Source organism: Nothoprocta perdicaria, unplaced genomic scaffold, assembly GCF_003342845.1.
Source record: "Nothoprocta perdicaria isolate Ctin4 unplaced genomic scaffold, notPer1 scaffold_2, whole genome shotgun sequence".
Lineage (NCBI taxonomy): Eukaryota > Metazoa > Chordata > Aves > Tinamiformes > Tinamidae > Nothoprocta > Nothoprocta perdicaria.
This window is the reverse complement of record NW_020455204.1, coordinates 14,531,849-14,545,588: the sequence shown is the minus strand read 5'-3', so window position 1 is coordinate 14,545,588 and position 13,740 is coordinate 14,531,849. Positions and strand designations below refer to the sequence as shown.

Sequence of the window (13,740 nt, the reverse complement as noted above, 5' to 3'; positions counted from 1 at the left end):
TTACCTGATTGAACATATAGAGAACCCGAGTGACGTCGTTTGCATACTGGCACTTGGAGTAGTCCTCTTCTGCCCAGTAGCCTCCCCTGTCGCACCTGCGCCAGGCTCTTCTCTCATCCTGCGAGCTGCCCGGATAAATGCCGCTGCCAGCGGAGTAGCGGGTGCACAGCAGGTAGGCAGTGATGCCTGCCAGCGTTCGAGGCCACCTGGCGAGTCAGCAGCACAGGGGAAAAAAGAAAGAAAACATAAGACATTTACACGACAAGTAAACAAAAGGATTAAACGCCACAACATGAAATAAAAAGACATTAAAAATTAAGTTGCTCTAAATTATTTAGAGGCTCACCATGGCTGGTCTTTAGAACTTAAGCTGTTTGCACTTGAACATTGCTAACAAAATGAGCTCTCATGCTGGCATGTTTTTTTCCATTCTTTCATGGGGTTGCAGATGAAGGGAAAAAAGGTGCTTATATACTTAGTGCAAAGTTTGCTGACTTTTTTTTGACATGAAAGAAGCCAGCTCACTGCATGAACATTCCCAGATTAAAGGTATAGAAAAGTTAAATATATTATATCAAGCCCTACAGTCTTTCTACTTGTCCTGCTAACATGCATCTATGCAGCTTTCAAGTGACCTTAATACTTACATTGATAGTAAACTACAGATAAGAAAAAATTTTGTTCAAAGCAACAACAAAACTGTGGTAGTACAACCACTATAACAAACATAATACAATATAGCAAATAATTTTAATGCGACAGAAATGTGTTCATAAAGTCAAAAAAGGAACAAAACTTCCTTCAGGATGAAATTTTCAGCTTCTAGTGTTAGGTAATTTAGAGAAAACTTTTCCACCTTCTTAAATTTCTTTTCTGTAATTACACTATGTTTCTCTATATAAATATATAAACAGATAAAATGAAGTAAGGAATAATAAATACAGAAAACTGAAGCGAAACTCATCTCAGTGTATTGATCATTCGTGACATGAAACTCAACCAAAGCTAAGAACAGAAAGAACACACCTGAATTTAGGTGCAGTTCAGAGGAGAGAGAACACTGACAAGGATTGCCCATCACTGTCACCCCCCTATTCCATGTCCCCCATAAGCCAGCAACATTTTGATCATTTTGAACGTCAAAGTAACATTTAACATAAAACACACACACATCCAATGCAGAATGTTAAATATCTCAAATCCAACAGCCCAACATTTAAGCTTTAACTAAATTAATAGCACAAGACAGCTTCATGTGAATGCAGGTAATTTGAACATGAGGTTAAGCCAATCTCTTCAATATCTCTTTAAACAAAGTAAAAATTGGCATATACTTTTCCTTTAGTCTTCACAATTTCAAAAGGCTTTATGCAGAGCAATTGTCTCCAAAAACTGAAAGGGTCAAACAGAGAATCCTGACACGGCACATGGATTTATTTTTTTTTAATTTATTTTAATATGGACAGTATTTCACAAAGTAGCCATATATCCACAACTACCATTTGAATTAAAAGATGAACTGGACATCTTCAACGATGTTCCACTTTACAAAAGTAAAACTTTGGTAATATTAACACAGACAGAAGAACGAGTGTTAGCTCCAATTTTGTATTTGAGTTTAATATCTGTTTAACAACCTTCTGATGATATTGGAATGGATCACAATTATCTCTCAGGAAAAGAAAAATTCCAGGGATAGTCTATGACCAAGAAGAGGCTAGAGTTTTCATTTATATTAAATAATTCAAGAGATTAACCTCCCGGGGTATAATGAAAGTCTTCTCTATCTTGAATTCCTATCTATTCCTAACCGGCTGCCGACCACTTTCAGCATATTGAGTAATGGAAGAGATTTACTTCAGGCGCTTGGGCAAAACAACAAACAACTCAAAAAGATAATTTCCTGCATTTTAAATTGCACAGGTTAATGCATTACCACAAAAGAACTCGAAGTCAGTAAAGGAAAATAATGGAATAATCTAGACAGTAATTACAGCAGATCAAAACAGGAAAGAAACCTCCAAATCTCAGTGCCTGATATCACTACTTTGGGATCTCTGCATTCTCTCCATGGAGTTAAACAGATAACAATTATTATGACTACCACTGAAATATTTGAATACCAGGAGATGAAGGATCTAGCCTTTCAGCAGCACTGCAGCCAGCCTAGCAAATACACACTTCTACTTGGATTGCCAGGAGCAGTGGCTTGTTTTTGTTGAGATATTAGAAGTCACCACTCATCCTTCAACCAAGGAGGAGAGCTCACAGAATCGGTGATGATGGTGAGAAAGTTAGAAACAACAGAGAAACAAAAGAATCTGCACAGCTTTTAAAACCCAGCAATTACACATCCCTATCCTGGAGAATGTAAAAACAATTTAAAGAATAGGTGTGTGTTCTGTAACAGCAGTAGAAGTTATTTACCACCTTTTCCTCTTTTAGAGGAAAGCCAACAGAAAGTGGGGAAAAAAGATAATCTTCCTTAAGGAGAAAAAATGTCAGAGGCCTTTGAGTTCATACAAATTTTTACTTACATCTCTGAAATTCTTACATGGATAATCACACCGTGTTCTGGTCAACTCAGACTGAAAACCGCTGCAAAATGAACTAGTTCTGATCTCCTACTTCATATAAATGCCAAAATAAAAAAATAACAGAGAACGAAGCAAAGAGTAAACAGGCAGATAAAGATAAGGCAGGGACGATGTAAGGGTAAATTCAACTTCATCAACTATGCCACCTAGAAAGGATGTCTGTTTTTAATACTAATTTTGAAAAATGTATTTTTCCAAAGCATTTAAAGTTACAGTGTGGTCAGATCAGTTTTAACTGGATGTGATAGATTACAGACTGAGTGCCACATGATCTTGGAGTCATGAAGTCAGTGTGTGGTTCTCTCAGATGTTATATGGCATGAACTCCAAGACCAGACAAAGTAGCACTGAAAAATGACACGTCCAATTCCTTTCCTCACTTCTCACTCCCAGTTCTAAAACATTAGAAAAGAAACTCAAGTGAAAAACTAAGACTCAAATAGTCCATTTTTACCCTGCAACAGAGCTTTAATTTTGACAGTTCTAAACAAATATAATTTCTATGGTATCTATATCTGTAGAATATAAAAAAAGCAAAAAACCTCATTCAATAAACATCAGGTGGTCACCAGATTTTCTCTTTTCTTTCTACTTCCCCTATTTTTCTGATCCACCTCTTTCCCTTTACATCATTGCCTTTTTAAAAGCCATTTTATCATCCTTTGAACTTTTTAAAAGTTTATTAACAACTATTAATTATTAACAACTTCAGACAATGGAATTTGGCAAATCTAAGTTTTATGTTGTTAGTCTGAAAATCTAGAAACTTATCACTAAGCCTGACACGAGCCATTTAAAACTGCCAGGCTTCCTGCTCTGATTTCACAGATACAGAAACAACATGAGACCCTGCACTGAAAGCAGCACCTGTGCAACCTCCCCAGACCCCTCCTGCTGTGCCCTCTGCACTGTGCCTTGTGCCGGAGCACATCTCTTTGCAGGCCGGCTGGGGAGCACTCGGAGCTGGTCCCACACTGCCCTGATCCTGCTTTTGCTGAGCGTGAACCCAGACCCTCCTCTGGCAGCGACTGTTTCTACCTAAGACTCGTGCGAGATGAAGCCCTTTGCACCTCCTTGGAGCCCCAAAGGCCATTGCTGGTGCATGGGCTGTTAGGTGAAACGAGCCGCAGTTCTCAGCACGGGCTGTACGCTGCATAAGCTTGGCTGTGCTCCTCATTTCTCGTAAGCCGAAGCTCTGACATCTTTCGCTGTTTACCCAATTGCTAATAGAAGTGCAAATTCAGAATGCATTAACACTCTTTTTTTAACGCTGTTTATAATTAGGTCCTTAAAATTTATCATATACACGAGAGGAGACAGCTGTGGGGAAAGAGATGGTTCATTTACATTTAAGTAGTGTAATTTCATTTGAGAGGAAAAACCAGACCATGAGCTTATAAAAGAATCCTTTCCTTCATGCATATTAACTATTTTGAAAGCATTTATTTCTTTAAACCAACTTTAACTTTTAGCAACAATAAATGAATTTTTGTAACATAATTTCATCAGCTTACAAGTAGTAGGATACTTTTTATTATTACATCTTTGTAATTCTCCTCCAAATTCAACATGACAATTACAGTCTTAAGATTAATTAAGCCCCGTGGGTAAGTTTTCAAAAGACTAATTCTTACATTCAAGATACAGCTCTATCAACTAACAGAATAAAATTATTCCAAATACAAGAGTTGAGGGATTTACAGGCTAAAATACATTTTAAGATGCAAACTATATTTTATATTTAATCATGAATTGTAACTGATCCAAGCATACTGAGTAAGACTTTAAAGAATATCTAAATAAAAAAATAATTTCCATGAGTAAGACACTTCTGACCCCCCTCTTTTTAAACTCCTATCAAGCCACCACTGCTGTCATCAAGACCGACTTGCTCCTTCACTGCACTCAGTACCATCTCCGATGGGATAAAACCTAGATGTCAGTTTTGAAACAGCTTCCAAGTGGAAATGACTCGCCAGGTCCCACTGAAGAGACTATAAAGCCAATTTCACCGAGAATCATTTACAGCCATCTGCTCTGAAGCACTTTCTCACTAGGCTAAGCCTGAATTCCATATGGTTTCAAAAGGTGAAAAATTTCTCTTTAGTGTTACTTTACCTAATCTACAAACAGGAATCTGTTATAGTATGCCCAGACACAGTGAACCTTTCGATAAACTGAACGTTTCCTGAAATTTCTTTCCACTGAATTCCAGAGGGGGAAAACCTATTACACTTAACAATCACTGAACAGCACAGGTTAATTTTATGGAAAACACTTTCAAATAGGCTTTTACCATCTGCTTTCACCTCTAATGGCAAATTAAAGAACAACAATTCACACTTGCATCATAAAAAATATGCAAGTGATTTAAATAGATGTATATGTTCTTTGAAGAATACTGCATGCATCTGTTTGACTCCCATCACCTTTTCTCTTAAGCAGGAAGTCTCACTTCCTGATGTAATGCCCAAGGTGGCAGCTCCCAGCGTAAGAGCAGGATCTGCCGCTTATCTAATTCATTACAGTGTGAAAGTGAAAAGTAAACTAAAGAGCAAACAAAACGTCAACACACCCAAGCAGCGTAAGAAAATGGAGCATATATCTGGATAACAGCAGTTATTACATCAAAGAAAAAGAAAACCAACGACTGCAAACTGCAGTAAGAACACACACTACCAACATACACTAATTCTTAGCAGGTGCTACTGCAGGAAGGTACAATACAGAGTAGTTATAAAGTGAATTACCTTACTTATAGAGAATCTATACAGAAGCTATCTGTTACAGCTGGCACCTCCAGGAGTAACGTGTTGTTAGAGTGACCAGTAGCAGAAAGATTAAAAAAGGGAAAACAGGTGAAGAGATAAGAACAAAAGGCAGATAAGAACAAAAGGTAAATAGTCTACAAAAACCAACACTACAGAATATCAGAGTTGTCACTAAAGTCTCAGTCATCATTAAAAGGAAATAATATTACGACAGGTATGAATGCTAAGAGGAAAGTATATGTATGAGTCATAACAATTTTACTGTATGGGAACAGGAGAGCTTTAAAAACAGAATGACAAGAAGATGGACAAGCCCCAATCAGTATGCATCCTAAATGTATAAAATAGCCTTAAAAGTATTATTCTATTTATGCATTTCAAAAATATAGCAACTTGCTTTCAGTCTTTTCCAACATGGTTAATAAAACTCAAGTTTAGGATTTCAGAGCATAGTATGCACTTCTTTCAACACATTCTAATTTACCACAACTTCAAAAAAAAATATTGCATACCATACCATTTACAAAAGAACATGCCAGTAGATGCCTTTTAAGCATGATAATTGAGGGAATGCAGAGAGTCTGTGTTAGGGGACTTTTTTCGTCCTTTGAAATCAAATTGATATTACAAACCTGAAATCTCCTTTATTGTTCACAACCCTCTCTGGGGGGCAGTACTGTGCAGAACTTTCCAAAACCACAATGTCTACTGTCCTAGTGTTATTTCCACGTCTGGTTTGTACATGGCAACCCCAGTTGCCCGTGGAGCCCGCTTGAATGTTTGAGATTGTCAAGGCACTAGATAAAAGTAAAAAAAAATTTTTAAAAGATCACCAATTTTGCAATAAAATATGTATGCGTTTTCCAGAAGATGGGGGGGAAAAAAGCCAATGGAACAAGGAAACAGTTACATGCTTTATATATGCTTTTATATAACAATTATATGCTTTTACAACTTTAAAACACAAAGCTATTAATGAATCAATGAACTATAAATAAACAAAAATATTTAGCATTCTTCTAACTCAGAATTCTATCAAAGAATGAAATAAAAAAAAAAACAGGGACAAAAGTTTGTTAACTTGCCATTGAAACTGTTACTAAACCAGAGTGAGATATGGGGAATGGGAAACAGGTTCTTCTTAAGCATTCACCTTGCAATCAATGAGCAGTTATGAATCATATTTTTCTCAACAAAAATCCCCTGGGACTCATCAGTTTCAACTATTTTTCCATCCTGGTACCACAGCACTTGCATGTCTTGATCAATATACGAAGCCATACATTGGAAGGGGAGGCTATCTCCTTCAAAGACAACCTGACGGTGAGATGGTGTCATATAGAAAGATGGCAGTTCAAGGGGAGGTTCTAGAATTTGTGAAATAAAAACATAGTTAGTAGCCAGAAACCATCATAAGCACATTTATCAAGAGAGGAAAAGACAGCATTAACAGGATATTCAATTGTTCATACAAGCTTCTGCCTATAAAGGTTTTTCATATAACCTAAAACTCACAAATGTATATAAAACTACACTTGATGAATCTTGAAAAAGTCATTCTTGACAATTTTTCAAGCTATGTTTTCCTTTAATACTTCCTTAATTCCTTAAAATTCAGAAGTCAAAATTAAGCTGCAGTGAAAAACAGTAAGAATTTTTCTTCCCAGTATCTCAGCATTACTACTAAAAAAAAGTCAGTTTATTTTGTCAGACAGAACAGCTCCAACAACAACACAGCTAAGCAAGCTGATCAAGGTTTCATCATAAAAAGATACTATTGTTAGAAACTTCTACTATGAAGAAGAAATCTTGCTACAGCAGCTTAGGAGGCTGCTGTCCCTCTCCTCATCTATTTAGTCCTCTCTCTTTGCAGGATATTCTCTTCTGGCCGAGCAAAACTAGTGCTTGTGACTCAGTTCAGCCAGACTACCAGGATTCACAGAGTTTTCTACTCCTGCACGTAGCTTGGAATCTGCTAACTAAGCATGGCAGAAGGAAACCATTACACACACTCTTCCTAACTCTTATTTCCACTGCAGCCAACTCAATAGCAGACTTGTCAAATAAAAAAAAGAAAAAAAGAAAAAAAAAATTAACTCAGACATTTTAAGCTTTAGAAACTTTAGGTTTGGAATAAATTGTATGCCTGAGACACGAGACAACCAGACTTTGGAAAGAGGAAGAAAAAATCAGTTTCATATTTCAAGGTTTATATAAAAAATACCTTAAAACAAAATTTGGCAAGCAACAAAGCTTATCCTCAAAAACTCACTCATGTTTAATTTCTACTGACTAACATCTAAAATAACCAAATTTCCAAAACCAAACAACATTGGCTTAGAACTAAAGATCAGCCTTGGAGAAAGGATCATGGTCAGTTTCATTTACATGTTAAATTTCAGAGAAAGAGCCAAACAATTCACTAAAAGATAACAGAAGAGAGAATTCTCTTCAGCAGACAGGCAGAAAAGTGGTAGCAGATAAGTCCTGTTTGCGAGGAAGGCTTACCACAGGTCAGAAGCTCCTGCTTGACACCAGTTACTGTTTGTGACTGAAGTGACTTGGGATAAGCACATTTAGTTTCACGTACAGTTATATTTCTTTCTTTTAACCACTGATGCATCCACAGTATGTTACAATCACACAGAAGGTAATCGGTCTGAAATTCGCTGCAACACAATATGGGTATTTACAATGACAAAATGCAATTCAAAGGACTGGAAACCTTCTAAAAAGCTCACCTGAGTCTAGCATGGTCACATACAATTGATAAAAAATGGTTAGATTTAATACGCACGCACAACCTACAAGTGCACAGAGAGCACACACTGCACGTAACTGTCTCAAAGTTTATACACTCCAAGAAAAGGACTTTCAACTGTAAATATGAAGTGTCTCATATCTGTATATGAAATATTTTTAGTATTTAATGGTGAGATTTTATGCTACTTAAGTGAGCAATAACAAGCAATGACTTGAACACTGAGAGCACATCTCATTGACAGACATTTATATTAGCATTCAAATGTTAAATGAGCCACTACTCATACACTCCCCATGATCGTTTTATTCTGTGATATGAAAATGATATAGAATTTTAATTGATTCATAAAATCTATGTAATTTAATGCTTTGTATTAAAATGACAACCAAATAACTCATTAAAATGTCTGTTGCAGTCAGCAAAATTAAGATATATTTTAGCTGTTCATATGTAGTTTTAAAAAAGGTCCTTGTGCCTACATTGCTTTTCAGCTCTCAATAATATATCATTTACTAATTCATTTATTTTTCATTTACAAATGTCTAGAAAATCATGTCACCCCACAGTAGAGCACAATTAACATTCTTTAAAGCAGTGATCTGAAATTGTGTTTGCTCTTTGTTCACAGAAGCCTAAACACACACACACACACATTTTCAATGAAAAGCACTTATGGCCAAGTTCTCATTAGATCTCTAGACAGTAGAAAAAATATTGCTAGTAATAACCAACTACGAACAACTATGAAGAGGTAGGAGAAAGAAGGAATCATTTGCATTTAGAAACAAGAAGTTAACTTGACGCCAAAGCCTGGAGAAGTCAGAACTTTTTAGAAACTCCCAGTATTGAGAGCCAACCATCGTGACTGCCATGAAAAACAGATTAATCATTATCACTGATAATGTTTTCATTTATCTCTTCCTTATACAGGATTGTTTGTATGAAATTAAAAAGAGCAAGAAAAAAAAGTGAGGCCGATATAGATCCACAGTCATGTTTAACAGAACTATACTGTTCTTCAAGAACTAAGTTTTCCTCAAAAATATTTGTTCCCTTTATTAAAAGGATAAGTTTTCAGACAATATTTAAGTAAAGCAATAAGCGGTGCATACAAAGTAGATTTTTCAGAAGTTTGAATGCTAGTATAGCTCTTTTCTCTCAGAGGTCACATAACAAACCACACGTTTGGAACAAAGTTATATAAATGCTCATGCAAGCATCTGTATCCACACTTCCTAAATATCTACTCAAAAACTACTGTAATATTTAAAGATATAAAAAAATTATCCAGACAGATCATCCACATTAATATGGGAATCTATCATTCACTATCTGAGATGCTACAGGCATTTTTATTTGGCTATTTTTAGTTTCAAAACAGTTTTTCCCACCTCCTCCCTTCCTTCCCAACAAAATAAAACATACTTCGTTTTTATAAAATTTCTGTGTAGATCATGCAAGTTGAGAAGTAACTACTTACAGAGACTTTAGCGAAGCAAGATGATCAAATGTTCCCTCTGTGAGTGTAGAAAACAGGTTTCCAGAAAGATTTCTGAAAGAAAAAAAAGTATGAGTATTTAAACTCTCGCTCAAGCAACTGATGTTCAGAATTATATCTCAAAAGTTATTCATTACTTTCCTTTTAACTGAAAATTTTAAAGATTGGAAACTAGGATTCAAAGCAAGTATTATTTTCATTTAAACCAAGAACAAACGTTTGGTATATGCTTCAGGAAATATAAAATTAGCTTCATTAACAGATGAGAGGTGTTATTATTAACATGCTGTAAGAAATTAATGTTTAAATATAGCAGAATATTTAACGAAAACATTTTACATTCCCATGTTTTCTAAAAGAGGAAAAAGGCACAGCACAAGCAACATAACTAGAGCAAAAAACTTTCCAGAATCTTAGGTTACTTTCTAATGTAAATGAAGAATTACAGTAGGTACAAACACAACAAAAGACATCATACTGATGCTGCAGCAACAGAGAAAATATTTATAGCGTGTATAATCCTGAAATATTTTCCTAGGAAAGTATTTTGTGCGATCTGTCATTTTTTCCTCTTTTCCAGCACAGATTCAAAGGACTTGCAGAAGCAAGGCTGCAATGCAGACAGCGAACAGAACAGGGTTTGCTTTCCCTGCATTCCCTCTGTTTTTTTTTTTTTTTTCCCTTCGCTTTAAAGTTTGCTACTGAGTGACAAACCACAACCTGGGGTACACTCTTGTAAGAGCATACTGTACCTAAAGCTAAGTAAATAGATTCTCACTGAAAATAGAGAAGGTTAACTTACACAAGAAGTGCCTAACAAAATTATACTTACAATCTAATGAGATTTGCAAGTCCTCTAAATATATCTGCATTCAGGCAACCTATTCTGTTATTAGTCAAGTCTCTACAAAAAGGAAAAAGCAGAGTTTAGAATTATTTTTCATTATTTCAAAATGACATACAATAAAGCACTGCATCTAATATTCATAAGTAACTGAGTCATATCTACATTTATTCTTCTAAAGCAACATCAAAGGTGCTGTTTTGTGAGTGTGCACATGTGCACCTGAATAAGTTCCTATTCTCTTTCTAAAGTAGCAATGTCTGCCCATACTACCTGGGCCTAACCTTTGCTTACAGCACTAAGAGGCAAGTTTCACGTTCACAGAAACTATGTTGCTTCACTTCAGCAACCAAGCAAGATCTTCATCATAAGCACATTTATTTTATATAAATATGACCTCCTCCGTTATACCATAAATACTTTCCATTATATACCATGATTACTATATACCACAATATATCTCAAATCAAGTTACCAAGCAGCTTTGAAGATGTACAAATTAAGCCTAAATTTACAGTCAAGGTATAAGTCCCCACAAAAGAGGTCACCAGAAATGCTCAAGGCACAACCTTCAACAGAGCAGTAGCACCGGCAACCTGGGGAGCCTGTGTTCACATACAGTATTTTGAAAAGGAAAAAAAAAAATATCACAGTGAAGTTTCACATGTAACAAAGCAGCACTGAATAGCACCGAAGCCAGTGAAGTCTCAAGTGACCACAGCACAGAAGGCAGCTGCAGAAAGCAAGGAGCCAGCTACAGAGGGCAGAGGCCTGGCCTGCTCACTGGCAGCAACCAAGAGGGCACAAAGCCACAAGCAGCAGACATCCTTCCACCCTAAGATGCCAAGCAGGAATATGAACTTCTATGTCAAAAATTTGGCAATACTATATTTACTCAATTTTGAAGAAATAAGAGTTTCACTGTCTTTAAATTTGTAGAACCATAAAACACACTGGCACATCTCCTTTTAAAAAATGATTATCTACTTACAGTCTTTTTAGAGATGAGAGTCCCATAAAAGCTCCTGGATTTATGGTACTAATGAGGTTGTTCTTAAGGTCCCTATGGAAAAAAATTAAGACATTGTACTTATCACAAACTGACCTTTATATATATGTATGAAGAAACACCTAGCCAGTCCCAACTTTCTTGAAAGTTTTATATTGGTTAGTTTTCTCTCAACTAGGAAAGGGAATATAAACCTGCATTCCTTTAAATATTTTATCAATTCCTAGCAAAAAGAAAGGTTATATAATTAAAGATACTTTACCATACTGTCAGAAGAGATTACAGCTGCTCAGAGTATATTAGATTTGCTCATTAAACAGTCCAATGCTGCTAAGTACAGCATCGAATTTTGTTAGCATTGCCCAACATCTACAATGCAGCAAATCAAGATCCTAAAAAAGCACCCTGAAGATACAACCATAGAAATTTCAAAAAAAGATAGTTAAAAAAGATAAGAATCTCCAATACAGCTGGGGGTGGTAAAGGGAATGACACATCTCACAGATCACAGACTTTAAATTTGAAGATTCCAGAACAGTGGACTGCAAAGAGATTTAGCATGACTGTGTCATTAAACTACCACTAATTGTACAAGTGAAACAGGAGTTTTAGTTCATGAGATTTTATAGATATTCTATGGTTTTAAGTATCACAGAAAATATCTGTCAGTCTGGAACAATCTTCATCACAGCACGAATGACAAGAATTTCTACATCCTTATTCACCCAAAAGGTGAGTTGCAGAAATACTGCTACTACATAAACATAAGTTAGGCAGTAAACTTACCAAAGTAAGTGACAAAAAACATGTGTTTTCTCCTTAAGTTTACAGAATATAGTGCATGGAGATGTCCTTGTATTATTTTTAGGCAAGATGACCAGCTGAGATTAGAATTCTACTAAAGTTGAACATTGAAGGAATCTGTCACATTCAGTCAAGTTCCAAAAAAAAGTCATCAAGCCAGACTGCAAACGCTACTCAGGTGACCTCCTGCAGTGCTTAATGTAATGAACTCCTCTCACGCTCACTCTAACAATATTCCTACATCCAATTAGAATACTTTTTTGAAAATTTTGGTTTAACTTTGGTTTAAAGGGATTGTATTGAAAAACAAAAAATTTTTCTTCCTTCATTAGATTTTTACCTTGAACATTTCGCAGGCCAACTGTCTGTGATTCTACAGTGTGTGCATATGTAATTAAAAATTTCTTACTTGAAATTCAATATTTATGTGTGCGCGCATATCTCACTCTTACAATTGACCATTTTCTATCTCGGCAGTATAAAAAAATCTTAGTTATTCCCTTATTATAGTGTGTACATAAATGCACATATATACATATTATTTAATTCTTCCAATTACCTTTAAATAAGTTTTTTTCACTAATAGAATTTGAAAAGCCTAGAACAGGAAAAACAAGGTACCATGGACTCTTAACACACAGAACGCCTTTTCAAAAAAGATACAGGGGAAGAGAAGAAAGATTACAAAAAGAGATTAAGCATTAGATAAAGCCAGTCTATTCTTCCCACAGCTCTGTGGAGGGTAACTATTTTCTGCAGCCCTATCTAATAAATGCTTATGAGCGATGACACATTGTTTCCTCATCATTCTCCATGTATGATTCAAATTTAACAATTTTAAATTATCAAGTGTTGGTGGAACTGTTTTGCCAGAATGAAATAGTAACTATACCTAGGAAAGGCCTAGGATAGATTGAATCCATCACTTATTTGAATAATCTTAACAAAACAAAAATTTTAAGAAAGCAATTGGAGTACCTCCCAAATCCCTATTTTAAAAAAAGTTTAATTTTACTATTAGAATTCAAGTCCATTTTCCCCCCTACCCAGCTGCACTACTGGAAGATCTAAAACCAAATCCTGTCAAACACTGTTAGATGATTCACTTCATATTTAAGGCAACTATGTATCTGTAAATTGGTGTTGTAAAGGCAGACAGGAGAGAAAAAAGGACTCTTGACAAACAACACATCCTTCACACTGGGTGGATTTGCCCTCTTCCAAGGTACATTAGTAGATCTCAGATATACTAAATTACAGACTCAAAATACCTGCAGCCAGGTTTTTTGTTTGTTTTGTTTTTAATGCTGAATGTTTTTGTTTTATGTTTTTGTTTTGTTATTAATGTTTAATGTTTGCCCATAATTTTTGGGCAAAGGAATCAATCTCTCCCTCTTCACAGTAAAGAGGAGGAACAAAACCAGGATGATGCAAAGAGGTAACACGTTGGAGC

The 13,740-nt window shown here is 35.7% G+C and overlaps 1 protein-coding gene across 1 annotated transcript in view; it reads right to left on the bottom strand.

The window, feature by feature from the left end:
- ADGRA3 (adhesion G protein-coupled receptor A3) overlaps nt 1-13,740 on the bottom strand; it is a 48,231-nt gene that overhangs the window by 17,287 nt on the left and 17,204 nt on the right. The window contains exons 3-9 of the mRNA XM_026037556.1: nt 11,466-11,537; nt 10,463-10,534; nt 9,613-9,684; nt 7,877-8,037; nt 6,522-6,735; nt 6,001-6,165; nt 5-206 (exon numbers count right to left, since the gene is read on the bottom strand). Of these exons, the coding sequence (XP_025893341.1) occupies nt 5-206; nt 6,001-6,165; nt 6,522-6,735; nt 7,877-8,037; nt 9,613-9,684; nt 10,463-10,534; nt 11,466-11,491 (912 nt within the window). The 5' untranslated portion in view covers nt 11,492-11,537. The remainder of the gene's footprint in view (nt 1-4; nt 207-6,000; nt 6,166-6,521; nt 6,736-7,876; nt 8,038-9,612; nt 9,685-10,462; nt 10,535-11,465; nt 11,538-13,740) is intronic.